At 51.1% G+C, this 24029-nt stretch overlaps 1 protein-coding gene across 5 annotated transcripts in view; it reads right to left on the reverse strand.

Annotated features, from left to right (window-relative positions):
• Positions 1–957: 957 nt before the first annotated feature.
• The window catches only part of IQSEC3 (IQ motif and Sec7 domain ArfGEF 3), a 68544-nt gene continuing 45472 nt past the window's right edge, over positions 958–24029 (reverse strand). For 3 of the 5 annotated variants that reach the window (XM_039547650.1, XM_039547661.1, XM_039547672.1), the window contains 9 exons: positions 18619–18741; positions 17322–17488; positions 16130–16269; positions 15137–15262; positions 13462–13561; positions 10312–10473; positions 9509–9601; positions 8847–8890; positions 958–6319 (listed from right to left, as the gene is read on the reverse strand). In XM_039547650.1, coding sequence (XP_039403584.1) covers positions 5882–6319; positions 8847–8890; positions 9509–9601; positions 10312–10473; positions 13462–13561; positions 15137–15262; positions 16130–16269; positions 17322–17488; positions 18619–18741 — 1393 coding nt within the window. In that variant the 3' untranslated portion in view covers positions 958–5881. Of the gene's footprint in view, positions 6320–8683; positions 8764–8846; positions 8891–9508; positions 9602–10311; positions 10474–13461; positions 13562–15136; positions 15263–16129; positions 16270–17321; positions 17489–18618; positions 18742–24029 lie in introns of all 5 variants that reach the window. The other 2 variants (XM_039547677.1, XM_039547686.1) reach the window with 2 other exon arrangements.

Below are 24029 nucleotides of genomic sequence, written 5' to 3' on the forward strand. Positions count from 1 at the left end.
GACTCTGTGCTTGCGAGAGGGGAAGTATTGTCTCCTAGAGGCGCCCAGGGGGGTGATATGTAATTGTCCCAGGTCACTGGGTGGGGGCTCGAGATGGTTTTGCATTGCGTTATTGAAACAGAACCCCGGATACTGAACCCGGCCCTTGTTGCTGCCAACTCAGAGAGGCAAGAAGGGTTACATAAATATGTGTGTATCTATGTTTGGCATGGGAAGAGCAGTTTTCTCTTATATGTCTCCGATCCAAATATTAACCAACCCTGAGTCTGCTTAGCTTAAGAGATGTGGTAAGATCACACCCACAGATATATGGCTGCAATGTTTGGACACTGTATGACTGTATATACAGTGTGTTTGTTTTTGTACCGTATATATTTGTACGTTCAGCACATGTGCAAATACATTAGCTGCACTGTGTCCTTGCATATACAGCCTGTTTGCATGTGCTGTGTTTATGTACAGCATGTGCATATGTCTATGTGTGTGAGTTTATCTGCAGCCTGCATGTACATGATACGTGTTTGCAAATGCAGCATGTGAACATGGTATTATTTGCTGTGTACACATATTTGCATGTGTGTGCAGGTCTCCTCCCCCAACGGTGCATAAGTACATAAATGTGTAGATGAATTCCCACTGGCTGTGTGATGCTCCAGTGGAACGGGAGGGAGGCTTTGCATTCCTGTCCACTCTACCACACTGTGGGGGCAAACCTGCATTGAATTGGCTTTTCTCTGATGAGAAACATTTCTTCCCGGCTGCCTTTGGGCCTGATCCTCAGAGAGGCTGAGCACAGCCAGCTCCTATTGACGTCAGTGGGAGCTCAAGCTGCTCAACCCTTCCCAAAATCAGGTCCTTGGTGCCTAGCCCCTCCAGCCCGCGCGCACAGAGGGGTCTAAGGACACAATGAATTAGCTGAGGCAAAGAAGACATTAGTGCACAAGTGACATATCTCAATATAATTTCTAAAACTCTATGAATTGGACAGATAAAATACTTCTGGTCTATTTTTGTTACAAAATATTAGCCATTTGGATTCTTTGCTAGGTGTGACCACACCGCTGTTCCCGAAGGAAGCTGCTCGGAAGGTTATTTACAGCTGGAAACAGATACAGACAGAGAGGTGCTCTCAAACACCTACACATAGGTAACATTTGTGTTTTAAAAAAGAAACATTCAGATGGGATGTGCCATGTAGTGAAGGTGTGAGACCCTGATGCCGTAAAAGCCGCTGTCCCAGGTGTGGCTGCTGAAAAGCAGTCCAGAGAAAATGGGCTAGAGCCTTTAGAGAATTACAAATAGATCCCAAGAAACATTTCTCGCAGCTCCAGGCTCCTGTCCTTAGCATGGGCTGCTAGAGCAGTGGGAGCAGCATAAGCTAAGTCAGCAAAGAAGTCTGATTTGCATTCCCCATTGCAAAGCAGAGATTCTCCCAAGTAGCAGCTCGTGGCATCCTGGACTGAACTGTGTTTTAGAAGCCCCACAAACATATGACAATAATTCCAGATTGAACCTTCCAAAAAATACTCAAGTGTTATAGGCCAATAGCCCCAAAACACTGCAGAACATGGTTGAGTTTTTGAAGAAGAGGATTTGGAGTCAGTTAGATTCCACTTTACGACCAAACACATAAAGGGTAACAATGGATGCTGTGGAATTCCTTCTGGGATTTATGAAAATCCATATTAAAAAATACTGTAGTATTGTACAGCCACAGCCCAAATATTCTTGTATCTGCTGGCCTGATTCTCCCCTCTCTCTCTTTCATACCAGTGTTGCCCTGGGGGAACTGCCAAAGTTACTGATAATTTACACAGGTGTAAGAGAAGAATCAGGACCAGAGAGCCATCTTCTGGGCTAATGTAAAGGGACAGAGTGCCTTCCACTTTGTTTTACCCCAAAGGAGGATTTTGCTCCTTGTGCGCTGGACCATTACTGTACAATGCTGTGTTGTTTGTTTAATAAGCGATGATCTGAATGCAGCAGCAAATCATCACTTCAGTTTGGCTTATCTAATTTCTGCAGCAGGCGCCTGCCTGATCTCACAATCCAAAATCTCCTGCCAGTCTCACAGTCAGAAAAACCATTGTGTGTGGGTTGGTGATTTTCTTTGGGCCACGTTTCTCACAGCAAGGGGTGGATTGTTTCTTGCTTTTCCCCAGACCTTTCGCTACAATGTTTGTTCAATCTCTTTGTCTAATGGCACCCTGCCAGTGATCAGGTTATGTGCAGTGGTGTCTACTTGCAGAATTAAAAGTATACTGAGTGTGTGTGTGTCTGTCCATCTGTGGATGAGGAGTAGTGGGGCACAGGAGTACAATAGGCCAGATGGTGTGTATACACAGTTTAAAGTGCTTGTAACTCTCTTAGACGAACCCAAAGGAACATCATCAGAGGGTCTCTGGTCACAGTCCCAGAGGGCTCAACTACACAATGGATTTTAGAGCAACCACTTCTACTAAAGGAAAATCCTGGAATAAACCAAATAACCCTTGCCAATTAACCATCATGGAAACAGGCTACATGTCCAGCAGTGTGGAAGCCAAGTAGAGGAGGTGGTATGGTATGTCATTGCTTCCCTGACCAAATCTCCATGCCAGAAGCAGTCTTTGGTAGGTCAGGGAAGTGGAGCTCCCTCACCCTACTACACCCCTTCGCCCCATTTATTGGTAAATCCTAGCACTGCTGTTAGCTTGCTTCTGGATTCTCTGTAACTTGAAGTCTTTAAATCAAGATTTGAAGAGTTCTATAACTCAGCCTGAGGTTACAGGCCTAGTGCAGGAAAGGGTGGGTGAGGGTCTGTGGCCTGTGATGTGCAGGCCAGACTAGATGATTATGAGGGTCCCTTCTGACCTTAAAGCCTATGAACTGAGGAGTCCTTTATCCAGTGTTAAGGGGGTGGAGGGAAGGACTCAGACTCAGGAAAGCTTCCTGCTTTTTATGTTGTCTTAACTTCACCAAGTAATTATTAATAATGCAAATCTCTCTTCTAGGAACTTCACATTGTTATGAATATTTTATCTAAAATAATTATTTCATCAAACACTTTAAGGTGTTTTGTTGTCACTTTGTGTTAAGTGTCAAATAAAATCCAATTTATTTAAACACACACAAACCTTCACTGGCTTAATGAACTCTGGGAAAAATCAGCCTTCCTTCAAGGCTCAGAGAGTAAGTCTGGAGAAGGAAGAAACCTGCCAGAGATGCTTAGACGCTGTCATCTCCACATCAGCAATGGGTAAAAATAAAATGCTACCAACTGCTAGCTGGCAGCGAGATGACAAATTCTACCTGTAGAATTTCCCAGTAAGCTAAGGCCCAGTCAAACAAAATCCTGCCTATAGCTAGTCTGGAAGGGCAGACCCATTCCTCACTACAAAGCCAGATGGCATGGGAGCCAGTCTGCATTCCAGAGCCCACTGGAGGAGAGGGTAGCTGAAAGTCAGACCATGTAACATTGGCCGCAGTGAAAGCTCAGCACTGCAAAGGAGGAGGCCTTAAAACTGGTCCCACTAAAGCTGGGGGACGGTTTCTCAGGAGCGAGAGCTTCCTAATCTTGGGCCCTTACCAGCATCCAGGCCCCTGCCTTGCCCACAGACTGGGAGGGCTCATCATAAGCTTCCCCTGGGTGGTGCCTGTTTGTTCCCTTTAATCTGCATTTGGCATTAAGTATAAAAGCAGAGGCATTACATCCTGCTTCGGACAGAAAAACAAAACCAAGAAAGCAGCATTGGCATGTGCGTGTACACGGGACACTCACTGAAACGGGGTGTACGTGTGTTCCAAAGGTGGGGATAGAGCAGCAAGTGCTGGGCTTCTTACCAGGCTTTTTGCCAATACCTAGGCACTGTCCTGGGTGCCCCAGCGAAATATAGCGTCTCCCCTTGACCCTGCCTGGGAGTCAGGCTGACATCCCACAGCGCGTGGCTTTCATGACCCTGATCCAGAAACTTTTTCATCCTCATCCCGGTCAAACCCTGGCTGATCACAAGCCCTTCAAGCCAAGTGTCCCGGCAGAGCCCACTGACACGTGAAAGGATGTGGGACAGCCCGACATGCAGAGCCTGACAGATCACAGCCTTTGCTTCTGCGAATAGCCCCACTGAACTCAAGGGGATGGCGCCAACTGGAGTAAAAGCCCTGCTGTATCTGACTCAACCCTACATTCCCTGATGAATCTCTGTCCTCCACAATCCCCCACCTCTGGGTGACTGACAAGAAAACTGCTGTGTCACCAGCCAGCACCGGGCTCCCGTGGCTCAGCCGCACGTGGCAAGGAAAAATCGTCTCTCTCTCACAAGCTTTTTAAAAATCTAAAATAAGGACCTAAAACTTGTTCTGCCCTATTTTCAAATTCTAAAGTTGCTCTGCTTAAGCCTCGCAGGGAGATAGAGCGAGCGAGACCAAAGCCTTTAAGCTAATTAATACCTGCTCCTCCCCTCTGCGTGGGGAGATTTTTTTTTTTCTAAAAATACAGCCCTAGCCCATTTTAATGCCGGCTTTCTGCATGTCAGTGTGACCGATAAGCGAAAGGAGCTGAGCTGTCATCTCCCTCTGGAGGGCTGAAAGTTGGCTTAGGGGGAGGGGGAGGGATCCCGGTGTGTGCAAAGGGTGGGAGTGTGAGGACAGGACCAAATTCCCATAAGGGAGCTTTAAGCGGGGGCAACAGACTAGCCAAGCAGGAGGCCATGTTTAAAGTGTGGGTCCCCAAGGCTGTCTGGAAGGTGGGCTCCAAACATTCCCCTCCCTGCAACACTGAACAGAAAGAATCAAATGAAGGGATTTTCCATCCCAGAAGGTGAACTTAACATTTGGCTTTTTCTCAAGAGCACAAATTCCAGTGAGAAGGAGATACAAAAATCAGCTGGGAGAGGACATGGGTGCGGTTGGGGCTGGGGGAGTCCTCCAGGTGTGGGAGTATATTCCTTTGTGCCAGAAAAGTGTGTGTGTGTGTGCGTGCGCGTGTGTGCGCACCCCAGATCCGGACAGCACTAGATCTTTGAGAAAGCAGCCACCCCAGAAAGCTTTTTGGGGGTCTAATCTCTCCCTTCTGTGCCCCCAGAACAACTTGGTGTTTCCTTTCCTAAGCATGCGCTGAGCATACTCTACCGCACAGGTGTATTTCCATGTGATGAGTTCTGCTGGGTCTCAGCAAAGCTCTCGTGATACAGTGTCCCAATTGAACAACGGAAAGAGTTTTGGTGTCCAAAGTGAGGCCATCATTGGGTTCTACCACAGCTTGGGCCAGTCTCCCCTTCTCCTGCTTGTTCTCTCGTGGAACCGGCTGCTGTGAGAGGAGAAGATACCAAAGGGTGGTGAGGCGGAAGCATGCGATGAGTCTCACAAGTTCTCAGCTCCAGCTTAGCAGGCAGCAACGGCGGCAGCAGTGTTGGGGACAGTAGCTCCTCCCCCTACCCCACCCATGCTCTACCCAAAGTTGGTGCCCTGAAAGGTGAGTCTGTTCCCGTCAGAACCCGTCAACGTTTCATGTGATAAAATCTGTGGCAGGGAACAGGCGAGGTGGAGGAGAGGGGTGAGGAGGAGAAAGAAGGGCCGAGATAGCAAACAGAAGACACAAAGCAGAGAATCAACAAGCTCACTGGGAGCAGGGTGGCAAAGAACTATGGTGGGGTCCATGGAGTGGGTTGGCGTGAGCGGCTGGGCGGGAGGCGCGGGTGGAAGTGTGAGCTCCAGGACTGGCAGTTTCTATAAAGGGTTCTTCACAATTACCATCATCTCAGGGCAGATGGGGAGGAGTTAGGTCTGTTCAGGTTTGGTTTTTCTTCTCTTTTACTAAAAAATAAATCCCAAACTAGATCTCTTTGAAGACAGAAAGGGTCCCAGGGAAAATCTGTGCTGTTTGGTGGTGCTGGTGGTGTGGCTACACTAGACTGCGTGATCCACTGGAGTACCTACGCCTATGAAGCAGGGAGCTGGGGGGGCAGTACTGGTGTGGGTGGTTGTAGGGTGGTGGCGGAGGCGGAAGTGGAGGCTGATGGATGATTTTCACTGGGGTCCCTTGGAGCCCGCTGCCTGCACTGCGCAAGGGGGTGGAGCTGCAGGAATCGGAGGAGACGTAGCGGGTCAGAGTCTGGTTGAGGGCCGGCTCCATACGAGCGAGGCACGGCTTGTCCAAGACAATGACTTTGACAATCTGCTGGCACTGTACAAGTGTCCCCGCCGAGGCGGGATAGGAGGGTACCAATGCTGTCTCCAGCCTCTCCCGTGGCATGTTAGGACGTGTGCTGGCCTGCGTTCCATTCTCGGGCCCCAGGACGGAGTTGTGCTGGTACGTTTGAAGCCTGTTGTGAATTGACACCTAGTTTAGAAACAGTCAAAGAAGCATTAAATGTTACAAGACATTTTCCCATCTACTACTACTGGCTGCCCTGAACCCCACAATATCTCATTTGCATCAACCATAACCCACCCAAAGCATGAGGCCCAGCCACAGCTCCCTCTCCCCCCACAATAGCTATCTGCCCTCCCATGCCCCAGCTAGAACTAAGGTGCCCTCTTGTTGCCATCACATGAAAGGCAGGGTCAGCCTTTCCAAATACAATGCACACGTTGATTATCCAAACCTCCTGGGACGTGTGAATGAGTTCTGATAGTGGAAGCCTCTGAGAATTCTCATTGTAATGAATTGACCTCGGGGACCAGGCCCTGGCTCCAGGCAGCAGGGCAGGCGGGTTGGTGAGCAGGGTTTCAGATAATCAAGGTTGTACAGTTCTGCAAAATGACATTGGCTGAGGCTCAGAGCAAGACTCGTGCCTGTCCCACTGCCCCATCTCCCTGAGCGGGAAGGTGCACAAGATGATTTGCTAAACTGTTTACAAAGAGAAAAAAGCAGAAATCTGACATATTCCAGCAAACTGCAGCTCCCGCTGATCCGTTTGATGGTTTGTAAGTGAAAGGAAATGAGTTAAAAGAAATTACCCATCTAGCTAGTACAATGATAAAAGAAAGGCATGATGAAATGGCAGCAGATTAGATAATCTCAGAGAAAATGGAGATGCTCTTCTGCTGATGCGAATTACTGGGCAATCAGAAGGAAGAGGGGAAAGGAAGAGAAGCTTTAGGGGTCTCCATGGACCTGAAGAGATTCCCCCACGTATGGGCACCCACTGATTCCAGAGTGAAAATGGGGCGGAAGCCAAATGTAATGGAACTCCCCCGGGGCACAGGGGTCGGCAGGGCAACAGGCCGGCTCCCAGAAGTGGGTGGGTGCAGGGCAATGAAGAGAGTGGGGCTCTCCTGGGAGGACTGGCTGATGGCGGAGCTCTCCCTGCCCATGGGTATCTGCCAGGTGATGGAGATCCCCGGGGGGTGGGTGGAGAGGAAGGTGGTTGGCTGGCAGCAGGGAGGAAACAAGACTCCCTCATGGGGACTGGGTGATAGTACAACTCCCCCGACCAATGGATGGATGCAGGTATCGGCGCTCCCCATGGGGGGATGGGTGGCTGCTGGGCTTCCCCGGGGCACTGACTGGCTGTAAGGAAGTGAAGCTGCCTCCAGAACTGGGTCACTTTGGCGGGGAGACAGAATTCTGACATGGGAAAAAGTGTCTGCAGGTTGCTGGTGCTTTCCCCACAAGAGTAGGTGTGTGGAGGACGGTGGCAGAATGTACGTCTGCTGGCAGATCGCACGGCCCACTGGGAACCGGTGTCTATGAGGAATGGGGCTCTCGTGGTTCGCTGCAGGGTAACTGAGCTTCTCTCAGGAATGGGTATCTTTGAGGTGATGAAGCCTCCCCCAGGAAAGCGTGAAGTGCAAGCAGCACCCCAACTGACTGAGGCAATGAGCTGCAGGGAAACATCAGTCCCAGAGGAAACTAGAAGCTGAGGACTGAAAGCACCTATCTCAGGAAATGGTTGTCTGAAGGGAAATGCAGCTTCCTCTTCCCCAGGGGCGGCTCTAGGTATTTTGCCGCCCCAAGCACGGCAGGCAGGCTGCCTTCGGCGGCTTGCCTGTGGGAGGTCCCCAGTCCCGCGGATTCAGCGGCACGCCTGTGGGAGGTCCACCGAAGCCGCGGGACCAGCGGACCCTCCGCAGGCATGTCACCAAAGGCAACCTGCCTGCCGCCCTCACGGAGACCGGCAGAGCACCCCCCGCGGCTTGCTGCCCCAGGCACATGCTTGGCGTGCTGGTGCCTGGAGCCACCCCTGCTCTTCCCTCAAAGGGGACTGAGAGCTGCAGAGGGCTGGAGTGCACTATGGCAACAGGCATCTGCCGGGGGATAGAACTGCCCTGGGAAAGGCCAAATTGAAGGCAGCTAAGACACTTAGGGGAGATCTCCTCGGTGATACAGCTATGCTGGGAGAACGGGCAACTGGGAGGCAATGGGGGTCCCTGCGTAGGAAAGCGTATCTGCTAGGAACTGGCGGTCCCTGCAGAAATGTGTGCAAACCGGACAGTGGAGCTCCCTGCATAGGAAGGTGACTCACTGGGGCAAGGTTTGCAGGGAAGGTTACTGCGGGTAAGTTCACGCTGGTGGCTGCATGGTGTTAGCAATGTCAGTGGCCTGTCCAGGCAAGTTTTTAGCTGGGATCTCAGTCTTCCCTTAAGTAGCAGCGCGGGTTAGTCTATGGCATTTGGGAGCTCGGTCCATGAGGGATGTTGCAGTTATAAAGACGGATTGAAAATGCTTTGAAGTTTAGTTTGGATTTGAAAGTTGTATTACCCGTCCTAGCAGTAACTTTTAATTGTATCTCTGGAAATTGGTAAAATTGTCAGTCTGGCTGGGGAGGCATTGATTAAAACCTGAGAAAAGAAACAACAGAGAATGTGAGAAGAGCTGAAGTGAGAGAGTATTACTTACCTCAGCTGCTCTGTGCTCTACTTACCTCCACTGTGCTATCTGAGACCTTCTCCCCCAACTCCTTCTTGCCTTTGAAATAAAACAGACCTATCAGTGAGGAAACCTACGGCTCATGACATCAGAAGGAGCAGAGCATGAGGCTGTGGCAGCTCAGGGGACAGGGGAGGTGCTATGGAGCCTCTAGGTTCAACTCCAGCCCAGACCGATGGCAACTGACTGTTGTTATCATGTGATAACCACTTGGTGGGGTAGATGAAATGAGCTGCTGATCCCAGCTCAGTTTCTTGTGGACTGGTACCCAAATCATCACTGTGTCTGGCCTTAAACGGCAGTCATGGCAGAGAAGCCAAGCCAGGAATGTGCTACCTAGACGAGGCAGGTGGGTAGGAGCGTGTGAGAAGAGCTTATAGTGCAATTGCCCATTCCTGGCTTTGGTCTTTCACCCTTCCCCTCCAATGGGTTCTCTGTGGCTATTTTGCAGTTGGGGTGGCCCTCAGAGAGGCTTTAAAAGAATTTTCTTAGGTACCTGCTGAGCACTTATGCCCAACTCACTTCCACTCTTTGCTGAGGGCCCAGCCCTTACTCAGAGTGCCGAGCACTCGCGCCCACTGAAGTCAACGCGAGTACCTGTGTGAGTGTCTGAGTAATAGCTGCACAGTCGGTCCCCAAAGGAGAGTGACCTCTAACCTGTCGGAGATGCTTGCTTGGACTGTGGTTCCATCTGAGCCCCGTTGGTCTTTAACGTAAGAGTCTTTGCCCCCTGCTGCTTCTCCAGCTCCCCTGAGAGTCGGAAGGATAACAGTGAATGGGGAGAGACCGGGACAAGAGTGAAGGTGAGACAAAGAAACAGAAGAGAGAGTCACCCAGAAGAGCAGATGTACAAACAAGAAGGGAGAGACCGAGAGGCAAAGGAAGACAGGAGAGAAATAGGAATTAGAGATGTTGTGTATGCACATGCCCGTAAACCCCCCCGGAGGGACAGACTCTGACACTCACATTCACAGGGAGTAGCACTTTACTCCATGAGTGATACAGTTGACTCCAATGGGAATACTCATCCACTCAGAGATGTTAAGACCAGCAGGAACTCTCCTGATCTAGCCTGACCTGCAGAGCACAGGCCACAGAATTTCACCCAGCAAAACACAGACAGAGGTGCAGTGACTGGCCCAAGGTCACCAGCAAGCTGTGACCAGAACCCAGGTCTCCTAACTTCCAGCCCAGTACCCTGTCTATGGGGTCATGCTGCCTCTTGTGGAGTAAAATAATGCAACATGATGAAGGTTATCAGCAGTTGTGGCTTATACCAGTTCATATATACAGAACCTTCGCAGGTACTCACAGATCATTTCTGTGTATGAACATACATAGGGACAATCACATGCATATTCCAACGTTCACCCTCATGGAAGGGATCTTCAACCCCCCAACACGCATGGACATACATACAGGATGACTGCATGGAGTCTGGATCATGCTGGAAGCCTTACATTCAATTCGTATCTGTTCTAGCTCCATCACCTCTGCTATTGACTCTTTTAGATCTTCCACAAATTTCTGCATTTCCTCTGAACCCAGAGCACAGAAGTGTAGTACCTGTTTCTTGTCTGAGCCTGAAACTGGAGTCACCAGGGTGATGCCATGGGGGTAATCTGAGAACAAGACAAGAATAGAGATTGACAGAATGAAAAATCCAGACCTCACAGCACCAGCCCTTGCTTGAGATGTGGCTGTATCACTCCCACTACAGCACAACATTCAAGACTTTCTAGCATGGATGCAAAGATGCAGTGCATCGTCGTAATGTACAGCATCTGGGAACCTGCACTGTTCGGGTCACAGATCCTATGCTGTCCTATAGCATAGGTGCTGTGACTATACAGGGGATTGTCTCATAGTGCAGCACAGGACCTGTGTCCTGCAGCGCCGAGAAACAACTGCCGCATCTCCCTTGCAGTCACTGACAATACTATGTAACTGGTATTTGCCACCACCACCATATGATTGCATTTCCTATGTAGGTTACAGCATGGCAAAAAGGACTCTGCACAATATGGTGCAAGCACAAATACTACAGTACAGTGCAGAGGCCAGCAACCTCCAGCACTGACATAGCACTGCAGTAACCCCACTAAATACCAGCTCAGCATGCAGGAAACTCCAGCACTCAGAATAATAACTGTAATGCTTCTGATATGTTCCATGTGTTCTGGGAACCTTCAGGACTGAGACATGACAGTAGAGCACTTGGGTTGAACAGGAGCAAAGGACTTACATTCAGGCAACAACTCTTTCTCTCACACAGTGGGGGACAGAACAAATCTGGCACCATCAATTGCAAAACTCCCATTTATTCCAGTGGGGCCAGGAATTCACTCTAGGTCTCTGTCCTAGCCAGCAGCAGGGCTGGCTCCAGACCCCAGCGCGCCAAGCGCGCGCTTGGGGCGGCATTTTGCCGGCAGGGCGGTAGGTGGCTCGAGCGGACCTTCCGCAGTCATGCCTGCGGGAGGTCCACCGGAGCCGCGGGACCAGTGGACCTCCCGCAAGCATGACTGTGGAGGGTTCGCTGGTCCCGCGGCTCGGGTGGACCTCCCGCAGGCATGCCAGCGGATGCTCCACCGGAGCCGCGGGACCAGCGGAACCTCCGCAGGCACGTCTGCCAGAGGTCCCCCGGAGCCGCAGGATCGGCGACCGCCAGAGCGCCCTACTTGGGGCGGCGGGATTCCTAGACCCGCCCCAGGCCAGCAAGGGGCATGGCAGGGAAGGAGACATGGGTTTACAAGGGTCCTAGCCTGCTTTCTGTCCCAGGCAGCAAGGGGCACCACCTATACTAGGAGGTGAGCCCACTGTGCAGGGAGAGGAAGTGGGACACAGGGAGACATACTCCAGTCATCCAGCTTTAAATCAGACAGGCCTATTTTTCAGTGCTTTGTCCTCCGTCCGGTACTGAGACAAAACTGGATGTGGACAGTACTGGACAAGGGATGCCATTTTGAAGAGCACACTCTGCCTCTGCTGGCGTGAACTTGCACGCATGGCATGTGCGAGGTATTGCTGGCCAGGCTGGAGTCACACCACTCCTGGCCAGTATTCTGGGAATGCGTGAGTGGCCACCCTAACCTGGATAGACTCATTTCTTTCCCACTCAATGGAAAGTTGTAGGGAATGTGATGGGGAGATGCAAAGGGAGCAGAAAGAGCATAGAGAGATGAGGGCCAGTGTTCTGAGAACGAAAGTGGATGCAGGGAGGAACCAGCCAGAGACTCCAGTCTCCAGCCAGCGACTCCAGTCTCCAGCCAGCAGGACAGCTGCAAAAGCAGCCAAAGCAGGGACCTCCAGACATTCAGAGAATTTTCTATAGTTTTGATTGGACTTTTTCTGCTCTGTGCTGAGTGGCTGTTTGCTCCACCCTGCCTCCTCTTCCCTTTTCTTTCCATTTAGCTGATTCCCCTCTTAACAAAACCCACCCAAATAAACAAACAAGTGTGGCACTAACGTGCCCTTTGCTGCCATCCCATTGTTCACTCAGCCTGTGTGTTCTACCCCTTCCTCCTCCCTGTGTCTGTCTTGTCTATTGAGATTGTAAGTTCTTTGGGGCAGGGACCATCTGCTCTGTGTTTGCCCAGTCTAGCATGATGGGGACCCATTCGTGGTTGGTCCTTAGGCACTATGGTAACTAACATTAATAACATCAACACTCCTAAATTCTAACCCCAGCTCTGACAGTGACACCCCTCTGTGACCTTGGGCCACTTAACCTCTCAGCCTCAACCACCCTATGTGTACAAGGGGGATGTAAGTCATAGTGCCCGTACCAATCTCGCAGGGGTGCTGTGAGGGTGAAATAGCATCTGCAAAGAGCGCTGAGGATGGGCTAAGTATTATTATCATCTCCCTTCTCCATGGCATACTCCACACAGGTGCCCATAAGTATTAATTAGCAACAGCAGCAGCTTGTGCAAATGCTGCCATCTCCTCCCTCTCTGAACCCAGCACCATCAGTTAGGCTGAGTGTTTCTGGCACTCCTCCTCCACAGAACCAGTCTAAATAATGACAAATAATGGCTCCATTCCCAGACCATCAAGGTCAAGCCGATGAGGTTTGGCCTTGTGCCAAGCTTTTGTGGGTGCCGTTCCAGCAGCTGTTTTGTCTCTTGGCGCCTCTGGGGTGGTGGGAGGAGGCGCAGCACCTGAACAACAGTGGTGTGGAAGGCAGAGCCAGACACGTGATACCTGGGGGGTGGGAACAAGCTCTGCAGCCTCACTTGCTAAGAGTGCACTCCATCTGGTATGGTCTCCATCTGGTGCTGGCTATGTGTGTGGTCCTGGCCCTACCGCCAGTCCAGCCAGCTGCACCCCCGTCTGCTGCAGAGTGAGCCGTACCCCTCTTATGCTCAGGGGGAGCAAGCAGACACATTCTAGCTGCCTCCTGTGCAGGTGCAATGAAAGGGATAGTGGGTAGGAGCAACTTCTCCCCAACCCACTGCCCCCATACAGCAATAATTCAGCCCCCAGTTTGGGCAGCATGCTCAAATCCCTGCTGATGGAAACCTTTCCAGCTGGAGGTTCCAGGTGCAGGGACCTTCCCTCCAGCTCCACCTGCCTATCCCCTCCAGGGAGCCAGCCCTCAGCAGACTTACATTCATTCTCAAAAAGATGGAACTGCATCCCCAACAGGCCAACTGACTTGCAAAATGTGTAGGTCGAGGAGCTTTTCTTCTTGGGGCAAAGCTTGAGGATCTGTCAAAGGAGAAACATCAGCAGCTAAGGACACTGGGAAAGAATGAGGTACGAAAAATGCAAACTACTTGGAGTGTACTCCAGCATCAGAGTGATGAATGGTAACCCACAGGCTCTTTGTTTAGTGATTTCCCTGCCATGCCACTCTGCATGCTGAACTTACAGCAGTCCTTCAGAATGTCTATGTACACAAAGCTCCGGATCCCACTGTCCTTGCTCCTTAGATGGCCTCTCTTTGACACTCTCCCATTTGCAACTTTGCAAGCAGATCCTTGTGGGCCAGAGCATGCCATTGAAGGCATGGGCTAGCAGTGAGGGTATTACAGAGCCATCCACAACATGCCTTCCAGAGAGCCAGGGGTACAGGGTAAGTGTGCATGCTGCACTGCCCCTTAGAAGATGTAGCACGTTCTCCCCTGCTCATCTGGCCATTGTCTTGCATCTCCTCTCTGCCCCCTTTCAGTTGGCTAGTGCCCCGGGGGACACTGGCAGGGAGCAGTCCCTACCCTCAAGCTCCTGTATGGGGAGTACAATGCGGGGTGAGCATACAAGAAGCCTTCCCCCCTTATGTGCATATGCAAGGGACAGGCACAGCCCGAGCCGATACTGGAACAACCATCTTCCCAATCCACCTTTAAATCACTCCCGAAAACTCATGTCTTACCATTAGGCTTCTAGTGCTGCACTTTTCTCCCACCCTGTCTGCTCCCAGTCTTGCTCCTGATTGTTCAGTGTTTGCCTGGTGTTTGCCTAAATTAGACTGCAAGATCTGGGGTAGGGAATGTGTTTTTAAAGTGCCATGGACATCTGTGTCTCTACGTGAATAATGAATAATCTACACTGAATGCGGCAGTGGCTTGGCAGTGTCCATCATGAAGGATTTAGATAGCAGGGGAGCTCTGCCTGCCTCGGCACTGACAGATAAAGAACTGAGCTTCACTGAGAGGAATGGAGTTACTGTGGAAAGTACTGACCTTGCTTTGTTAACGTGACACAGAACCACCATGGGACATGGCTTATTGAAGGGCCAGAGATTCCTGTAGGTACTATTGCCCCGTTTTACCATGGGGGATGCCATGGCATCTTCTTACAGTGGGAGGCGGGATTCTGTGGCCTCTTCTTATGATGTGAGGTTGGGGGCTGTCATGGCCTAGTGTTGCCAGCAGCCTGTGTCCCTTCCTGCTCTACCATTTTGACAGTGTGTCCCAAAGAATTCAGAAGCTCCTTTGACATAAGAACGGCCATGCTGGGTCAGACCAATGGTCCATCTAGCCCAGTATCCCTTCTCCCAATAGTGGCCAGTGCCAGATACTTCAAGAGGGAATAAACAGAACAGGACAATTATTGAGTGATCCATCCCCTGCTGTCCAGTCCCAGCTTCTGACGATCAGAGGTTTAGGGAAACCCAGAGCATGGGGTTGCATCCCTGACCATCATGGCTAATTGCCCTTGATGGGCCTATCATCCATCAATTTATCTAGTTCTTTTTTGAACACAGTTAAACTTTTGACTTTCACAATATCTCCAGCTCCTCCTTTGGCGCCACTCCTGCCTAACATCCCAGAGCACGCTCACCACCAGCAGGTCATTGAAGAGGAACACTTCCCTCTGGTGAGCAGCCTGCTTCTGCATTTTATTCACATCTGTCACCTCGTAAAGGCGGCTGCAGCAGACCAGCCGGCGATGTGGCACAGACAGAACCTGCAAGGACCAAGAGAGAAGTTAAGTGGGAAATGTTCTCACTGTTCTCCCAACCCAAATGATTCAGTGTCACCTCTAGCTACTCAAACCTTCATGCAGTGACACCAGCTCCGCCCACCTGCATCCTTCTCCTCATCATCGCTTTCCCCGCAAGAACTGGCCCACACCCTTCGACTCTGAGGAACCCGATGGAGTGGTGGGGCAGGCAGTCACTGGAAGCCCTCATGTTACTGAATCAGATCACCACATGTCTGGCTTACATGGATCATGGGTGGCTGCTTCCCCTCTTCAGCATCCTGCCATCACCCCAGCTGCGGGTTTGTAACTTTCTGGCCCTCTTGAGATTATTTCACACAGTTCAGGTCAATGGTGTGTTTTTGGGTTACTCATTAGTCCCGGCCAAGGAAACCATTGGTGTTCTCTTAACCCTGGCACTCCTCAGGGAGCTCCTGGGAGAGCTGGCTGAGATCACTTTCTATCAGATTTTTCGTTTCCTATGTCCTCATAAAACCTGAAAGAGAGTCTGAAGCACTGCAGTGTATCTTGGAGATGTCAGCAGGCAGGGCCTGTGATAAGACTCTTGGCTAGAGGATGAGTGCACCAGCTAAGACAAATTCTGGCTAAGGGAGCTCCAAAACCATTAAGAAAGAATGAGATTGCAAGAAAGAAGGGAATCCAAGAAAAGGGAGCAAATGTTAAAGGACGGAAGGGAGTGGAAGGGGAGAAAGAAGGGACTATGGGAAAGAGTTGAATGGAGACGGAAGGATGCAACTGCAACAGAAAGCGGGGTAGAGGAGGAGACGAGAGGAGATTACAGAAGCGAGGGAAGTAGAGGTGAGAAGAATAGAGCAGAGGTTAAGAACTCACTGTTTTCATCCCTACTATGGATTTCTCCACCTTGGTGACATAGGTCACATGATCCTCATTGGATTTGAGCTCTTTCTGTTGGATCCTCTCATAGATCCCCACTACCAGCTCCCGGGGAATGTCAGCGCCGTCGTCCACCCCTGCAAAGCACAGATAATGTAGAGCAGGCTAGGCAGAGAGCAAGGAAAGAGCCGACAGTCCTCAGCATGCACCAATTGCCTCCTTTACACAGTGTGTCTAGTCAGTGTGGGGGAGATGTGGAGGAAGCAATAATCTCTTGGTATAATATACTGCCTTCTCTGCTGATATAATGATATAATCTGGAGAATGCAAAGGATTCCATTATTCCACCTCTTTGCATGCTGGCTTCTTTCCATGTGTTCCCTGCCATTTTATAGTCACACTTTCATATTTATAGAGCTTGGGCCACTCAGCAATAAAACCTGCATTGATTTCATATAACCATTGATTTAGAGATGGAAGAGACCTATTAGGAGATCCAGCCCATTCCCCTGCCAATGCAGGATCGTGGCTCAATTGTATCTTTACTAGTTGCTTGGTCTGGTCTAGTTGTAAGTGTCCCCAGTAGCGGGGCTTCAACCACTTCCATTCAAGATTAAGAGATGATGTGTATGTGGATCGTGGTTAGATGACAACTAAAGTGAGACCCAAGATAAGAGAAGGCAGGTGTGGATTGCAAGGAGGAGAGGGCTGAGGATAGACAGAGGGAATAGCATGCAATTAAGGGAGGGGAGATTTAGGCTATCTGGAAATCTTGTCCAAATATTTGAAGTACCAAGATGGGAAAGGAGGTGTTCCAGGAGATCCAAGAGGATGTAACTAGGATGCAATCAAGCAAAGGAAAATTTCAATATCAGACAGAACTTCTGAACTGTGATATCTATTAAACTGCCTCTCAAGAAAAGTGGTGGAAACCCCACCCTTTGAGTCTTTTAAAAGTGAGCTGGACATATTGCTGGAGAATATACTGTAGAGGACAATTCTGCACTGATCCACTGGGTGATGGACTAGCTAGGACCTAACAGGTCTTTTCCAACTCAACCTTCTGCCACTCTGATTCACAGAGAGCAGCAGCCCTGGTTACAGACGCCCCAGTTTGTCTTTGGCTTCAGCCCTAGCGCACAGAATCTGGAGCAGCAGGAGTTATGCCTACCTGGGGCAACACCCTCACCTCTCAGGTTCCGGATGAAGTCCTCCAGCATCATCTTCCTGTCGGGTTTGATGTTGGGGCTGTACATGTCCGTGTTGAGGAGTATGATCGCGAAGGCCAGGATGAAAATGGTGTCCGGGTTATGGAACTGCTGGACCACATCCGGGTTACACATACAGTACCGCTGGCTGTAGTGGGAGGGATGCCCAGACATACTATGGAGACCCCAGAGTGGAAATCAAAGGCCAGTCTACCCCAGATGTGCACGTGGCAGGGCCCAGACTGCTCCCCCTCAACTGGACCTCAGTATGAAAGAGCAAATCACTCCTTTACAACCACACTTGCCTTCATCTCACACAAACTGGGAGTATCTGGCTGTTCTCCCAAGGCACAACTTATGCGCCAAGGGCAAATTGTGCCATCTAAGCATCAGCTCTACTGCCCCACAGGGAGCTCAGGGTGCAACTGTGTCCCAGGGGGCTCCACAGGCTGGTGTACCCTGCACCCCTAAGCATGGCTGGTGGGGGTGAAGCCCTGGGCCCACCTACTACTTCCCTGTTTCGGGGCACAGTACCCACAGGCATGTGCTGAAAGAGCAACCCCAGTGCCATTATGGCTGCTCCTTGTGTGTGGGTCACACACGCAGGGGTGGGGAGGTTCGTTGTGTGCTCTCCCCGCTGCACAGCCCATGTAAGGGACCATCTCACTCTGGCCCGAGGATGCTGTGCAGTCCTAGAAACCTGTAACTGCCTCAGTCCTCCAAGGGATTTCCCGCTCTGTACCATGAATACCACTGAGTTCCTGCAAGACAGACATCTCTGTGCCTGCAGGACAGATGGGATTTACCCGTTAGCCTGCCTCAGGAATTACCCTTCCTTCAAAGGGAGGTTTAGCTCTGTCACTCCCTCTCCTTTGTCCTACAGCTGCAGAAGTGTTAACCACCCACTTCACCTTGAATTGTCTCTTGCATCACGGATTAAATCCTTGTGCTAAACAATCTGTTCCACCATGTATTTAGCTGTGACACACTGCATACCTTTCCCAGACCTGAAGAAGAGCTCTGTATAGCTCAATAGCTTGTCTCTCTCACCAACAGAAGCTGGTCCAATAGAAGATATTACCTCACCTACCTCCTCTCTCTAGTATCCTGGGACCAGCACAGCTACAACACTGTAAACAACACTCTCACTGCAGTCAATCTTTTACTCTACCTATTTCCTGCCACCCCCACGTCCCAGCTCTTATTTTCCTCAGTGTAAACAGTCGGTGTCTCACTGCCAGCAGGGCCACAGGCACATTGCAGCGACGGCTCTCCTACCTGAAGGCCTCAATTAGCCGTTCCACCTTCTGAGCCTCTCCCTGCACACGGATGTGGGCCTGGAATTTCCGCAAAGCTTCATCCAGCTCCATGCCCGAGAAGTCCATCTCGTCCACCACACAGCTAAGGGGAGAGGAACACAAACTCCTTCAGCGCCAAGCCCACAATAACACTCTTTCTGAAGAGACACAGGGTGGACTCATTAAGCAACCTACCAAGGCAGACAGTGATGCCAGCAGAACTTCCTACAGATTCTACAGCATGTGAGTAATTCCTATGGATAGCCATGTATTTATTTCTTCATCTATTTCCTGTCGTCTGTCCATTGCTCACACACTGACCCATGCAGTGACCCAATACATTCACTCACTGCCACTCCTACTACTACTCATCCCCTCCAATCCATCCACAACCTGTCCACTCATCCATCCCTCTCTTATACACCAGCAATTCATGCCATTGTCTCTGCATGCACATCTATCATCATTCATTTATACACCCCATCCCCCTTACCATCTGTACCTTCCTCACATCTCCTCCCTCAGGCCCTGAGCTGGAGAAGTTTTCCTCTGGATAATCATTAGCAGGTTCATGGCAGCAGCCACCTCTGTAGATGTAACATTTAAAAATAGAAAGCTCTTCCAGTGCATTGTTTCCCTGCACTGAGCCCAGTGCTTAATTTGTAATGAAAGAGGTGCTGGGGCTCAAGCAATTTTTTTACTTTCATAACTGATGCAGCAAGATCCGAGGTGCCGGGGCTATGAACTGCCAAGCCCAGAGGTGCCGGGGCTCAGCTCTTGCACAAATTAAGCACTGACCGAGCCCCAGTGATAACTCTTGTTGCCAGAGTCTAGGACACTGTGGAAAGAAACACCCCTCTATGCCTACTTCCTTTCTACTTTGGCTCTGAATTAGTGAAAGCTGAGCTCCCCTTCAGGCAAGTGAGACCAACTACACCTCCCCCTCCCGCTGCTCCTTGCAACTCTGCCATGTTGGGGTTAAAGTCTGCACATCATAATTTGTACATCTCCTGCTCCCTACTGGCTATTCCTTCACACCCCTTCTTCACACACTTTGAGAAAGGCTGCTTTACACACTTCAGCATGTGACACGTCCTCTCCTTTCTTGCACTCACTTCTTGTTTTGAAGGTTTTCTTCCCAGATGTAACAGCTGCAGACTTGCTTTTTTCTCTATAAAATCAAAGCTGGAGGGCAGCTGCGAGGCCCATCTGTGCGGCCCCCATTTAGTCCTTTGTCCCCCGCCCAGAGGATCATGCCCAGCACTTTGGGAAATGCAGAGCTAGCAGAAATGGCAAAGGAGTGACAAAATCTGGTTTAGCCAGTTCCGCTGGGCTTGACACTCTGTTTGTCTGGCAGATTTCCTTAGGTTCCAGCAGCATTTTAAAGGTTCTCTACGGTCTTTATAAGGTACAAACTGTAGCATTTAGGTGCTTGTTTACTGACACTCAACTCTATAGTACTTCTCATGGGACTCCAGCAAGAAGGGTCATTTCTTTCCAAAAGAGGCAGGGATTGTGGAAGCTGAGCTTGGACTGCCTTGGCCAGTGGGTCAGTAGCCACAAGCTCTGCAAGAGTGACAGAATCTCCTCAGCCTCCAGGACCTTGGTGCAAAGGCAGCTCAGCCTCCAACTCGATGAAACTGCCTCTCCCCAGAGCTGGCTGCACTAACAGAAGTAAGACGGGGGTGAGGCTCAATGAGAGTGGGTTCCTGCATCCAGGTCAAGGATCACACAGCTCTTCCATGTGCCATAACCGAAGAAGGCCTGCTCATTTTTCCATACAAGCACCACTGTGCCCCTCAGAGATGGCTACGACCATGCAACCAGATGGACTAAGAGGCAGGGAAGCAGAGGACAGTGTAACTGCCTGAGCACGTCCCCGCCAGATTCCTGACCAGCCAGCACTGTGAACAGGGCCGGCTCCAGCTTTTCTGCCGCCCCAAGCAGCAAAAAAATAAAAATAAAATAAAATAAAAGAGCAGCGGCACTTCGGCGGCAGTTCAATCACGCCGCTTCTTCGGCGGCAGTTCGGCAGCGGGTCCTCCCTCTCTTCCTCTTTGGTGGCAATTCGGCAGCAGCTCAAAGAGGAAGAGAGGGAATGAGGGACCCACCGCCGAATTGCCGCTGAGGACTCGGAAGTGCTGCCCCGATACCGGACGGAGTGCCGCCCCTTTGAACTGGCCGCCCCAAGAACCTGCTTCCTACACTGGTGCCTGGAGCCGGCCCTGACTGTGGAACAAGTGATGAAAGACTGTTCTCAGAGTCCATCCAGCTCTGCAGTGCACACTGGGACAGGACTTTAGGAGTCTGGTGACTGCTGAGTGCAGACATGCACATTTAAGTTGATAGCTGCATACCTCAAAAATGAGGATTGGTATTTTGATTCAAGACACCCCCAACAACCTGGGACGTAAGAGAGCTCAAAACGCAGGCACCTGGCATCCCCTGGGGTCAGAGTCCAGATGCCTAGCTTTCCCTGGGGATGGGATCTGGGGCCTGGCACCCAGTGGGATCATTTTTCACTGTTATTACATTCCTAGCTGCTTCTCCTTGGGCCTCATGCCCACAGGTAGTATGCCCAGAGGCACGTCACCCACTGATAGCAAAACGTATGTAGAGGCATCGTGCCAGTGATGATTGTGCCGCAAGGCATTTAGCAGAGGACTAATCGTGGCAATGGAGACTCATGGTGAAAGAGTTCTGAGAAGGCAAGAAGCAGCTGTACCGTGTGGGGCTCGCATCAGCTCAACCAAGCACAATGACCTATTTTCAAGCTTTTCCGCTCAGGTGACAATGCAGCGGGAGCTGGGCTGCAACTAAAAGCATCTGTAATGAACTCACAGCTCAGGCTCAGGGAGGGAGCTGAGGAGAGGCAACCAGGTGGAAACTCTTAAAACCACAAGACTCAAAGATATTAATAAATAACATTCCTCTCCCCCCAAAAAGAAATAGAACTTCAGGGCAAACTGGAAGAGAAAAGCTCAGCTCATATGAGGCCGGCTGCACTGCGCATGCCAGCGGCTCCACGCGGGAACATGGCACTGCACGCACAGCTCTCCTTGCACGAGGGAGGCTGTGCCGTGCACGTTAGCCCTCCCAGGGCTCAAATGGCTGCAGTGTGCATGCCAACTCACTTGGTAAGGAGACACTACTTCAGACACACCAGCCCTCCTGGTATGCGAAGTGCATGGCACAGCCTGCCAGCTTTTCTACCTCACAGCCCATTTCCCACATGAGAAGCTGCACTGTGTATACAGTCCTTTTTGCACAGTACCAACTCCCCAGTGCAGACCGCTCTCCTCACACAAGGGGGACTGCAAATACATGCCTGGCTCTTCTTACCTGAGGGGTGCTCTACCAGGCCCATAGACCTCGTGACATGAGAGTGTCTGTGCAGGAGCAGAAGCTGGGCTGTGCACAAGTACCTGTCACATGCGATCTGCATTGTGTACATGTCTCCTCCCTGTCCCAAAGGCGTATTGCACACCTGGCTCTCCTTGCACTAGGGAGGCAGTGGCATGCACAGCTCCCTCCTGCATAACTCAGATTTTATCCGGGATATTGCACACAGTTGGCAGCACTAGGCAAATGTCTCTCCCCATCCCCCCCATTATCAATCTGTAGATAAACTAAATCCACAGTCTCACCTCTGGTGCAGAAGCTTTTGCACAGCCCCTGCTCAAATCCTCTTGTAATGCAAATCTCTCGGGGCCCCTCAACAGGGGACGCTAACTCCTTGGTGAGTGTGGTTGTTTTGGGGGTAGCCAGAAAGTCTCCTGTGCCAATCCAAGGACAGTTTAATGGGTGAAATAGCAAACTGGCTTCCTTCACTGAGAGCTGCCTCCTCATGCTTCTGGCTGTGAATTTCCATCTCCCAAGAGGAGCTCCTCTCTGCCTCGCTGCCCATTAGAGAAAGGGAAGGCAACATGTGTCTGACAGTGAGGAGAGCAGCACGCCCGCAAGGAGAATGCGTCAGAACAAACCGAGCGCTCGCATTCTAACGGTGACCTGCCCCTATTCACCGCAACGTCTCCCACGTTCCTCCTTTGGAGACAAATGAATCAGGACAGCCGTTCTGACCTTCCCAGGATCCTGTGACCCAGAGCACGAGCAATCCAGCCCCAGCGGCGCTGCCAGCTTCATTCATGGCACAGGTCAGAAGAACTGACTCATGAATGAACCAGGAACGTATGAAATTCCTGAGACAAAAACAGGGGGGATGGAAGAAAGAGGGCATGAAAGAATGAATGAAGGCAAGCAAAAAGACAGCATGAAAGGATGAATGTCAGCAAAGGCAAAAGAGAGCGTGAGCATGAAAGAATGAATAAAAGAATGAGAACAAAAGCAAGCAAGCATCAAACTAAGAAAGCACAGAAGAAAGAATGGCTGGAGAAAGAGATAAAGGCAAGAATGAGAACACTGCTCAATACTGTGAATGCTGACGTTTTTTACTGGGTCCCATCCCACACAGCTATGTGACCTGTCTGATAGTGTGTGTGGAATACGTCATAGGCAGACATCTTAAAAACCGCTTTGAAATCAGATCAGTGGTCTAGTAGCTACATGAGCTGGAGCTTTAAATCCTCATACTCTCGGCTGGCTCTGTGCAGTCCATGAGGGTGGCAGAGAATGGGTCACATCTGGCTGTCTACTGAGTCTGCTTGGCTGACTGCAGGAGCAGTGGGAATAGAATCCAGTGGGAGATGTGCTGGCGCTCTTCAGTCTGAGGGTGGGTTCTTGCACTGGAAAGTCTTATTGGGTGAACAGAGAATGAAGGAATAGGATGGGATTTTCAAAAGTGCACAAGATGCTGGTAAACTCCCCTGTATAGACAAGCCCTTAGGAGCGCAGTCCTATTGACTTTCAACAGGGCCGCCCAGAGGATTCCGGGGGCCCGGGGTCTTCGGCGGCGGGGGGCCCTTCCGTTCCGGGACCCGCCGACGAAGTGCCCCGAAGACCCACGGCGGGCCCCCCCCACCGCCGAATTACCGCCGAAGCGGGACCCGCCGCTGAAGCGCAGCGGTAATTCGGCGGAGGGGGGCCCCCGCCGCGGGTCTTCGGGGCACTTCGGTGGCGGGTCCCGGAACGGAAGGGCCCCCCGCCGCCGAATTACCGCCGAAGACCGGGCTGCGCTTCGGCAGCGGGTCCGTCTTAGACGGTAATTCGCCAGTGGGGGGTCCTTCCGCCCCGGAGCGGAAGGACCCCCCGCCGGCGAAGACCGGGAGCGAAGAAGCTCCTGCGCCCGGCCCCGCAAGAGTTTTCCGGGGCCCCCGGAGCGAGTGAGGGACCCCGCTCCAGGGGCCCCGAAAAACTCTCGTGGGGGCCCCTGTGGGGCTCAGGGCCTGGGGCAAATTGCCCCTCTTGCCCCCCCCTCTGGGTGGCCCTGACTTT

Source organism: Mauremys reevesii, linkage group 1 (assembly GCF_016161935.1).
Source record: "Mauremys reevesii isolate NIE-2019 linkage group 1, ASM1616193v1, whole genome shotgun sequence".
Classification (NCBI taxonomy): Eukaryota; Metazoa; Chordata; order Testudines; family Geoemydidae; genus Mauremys; species Mauremys reevesii.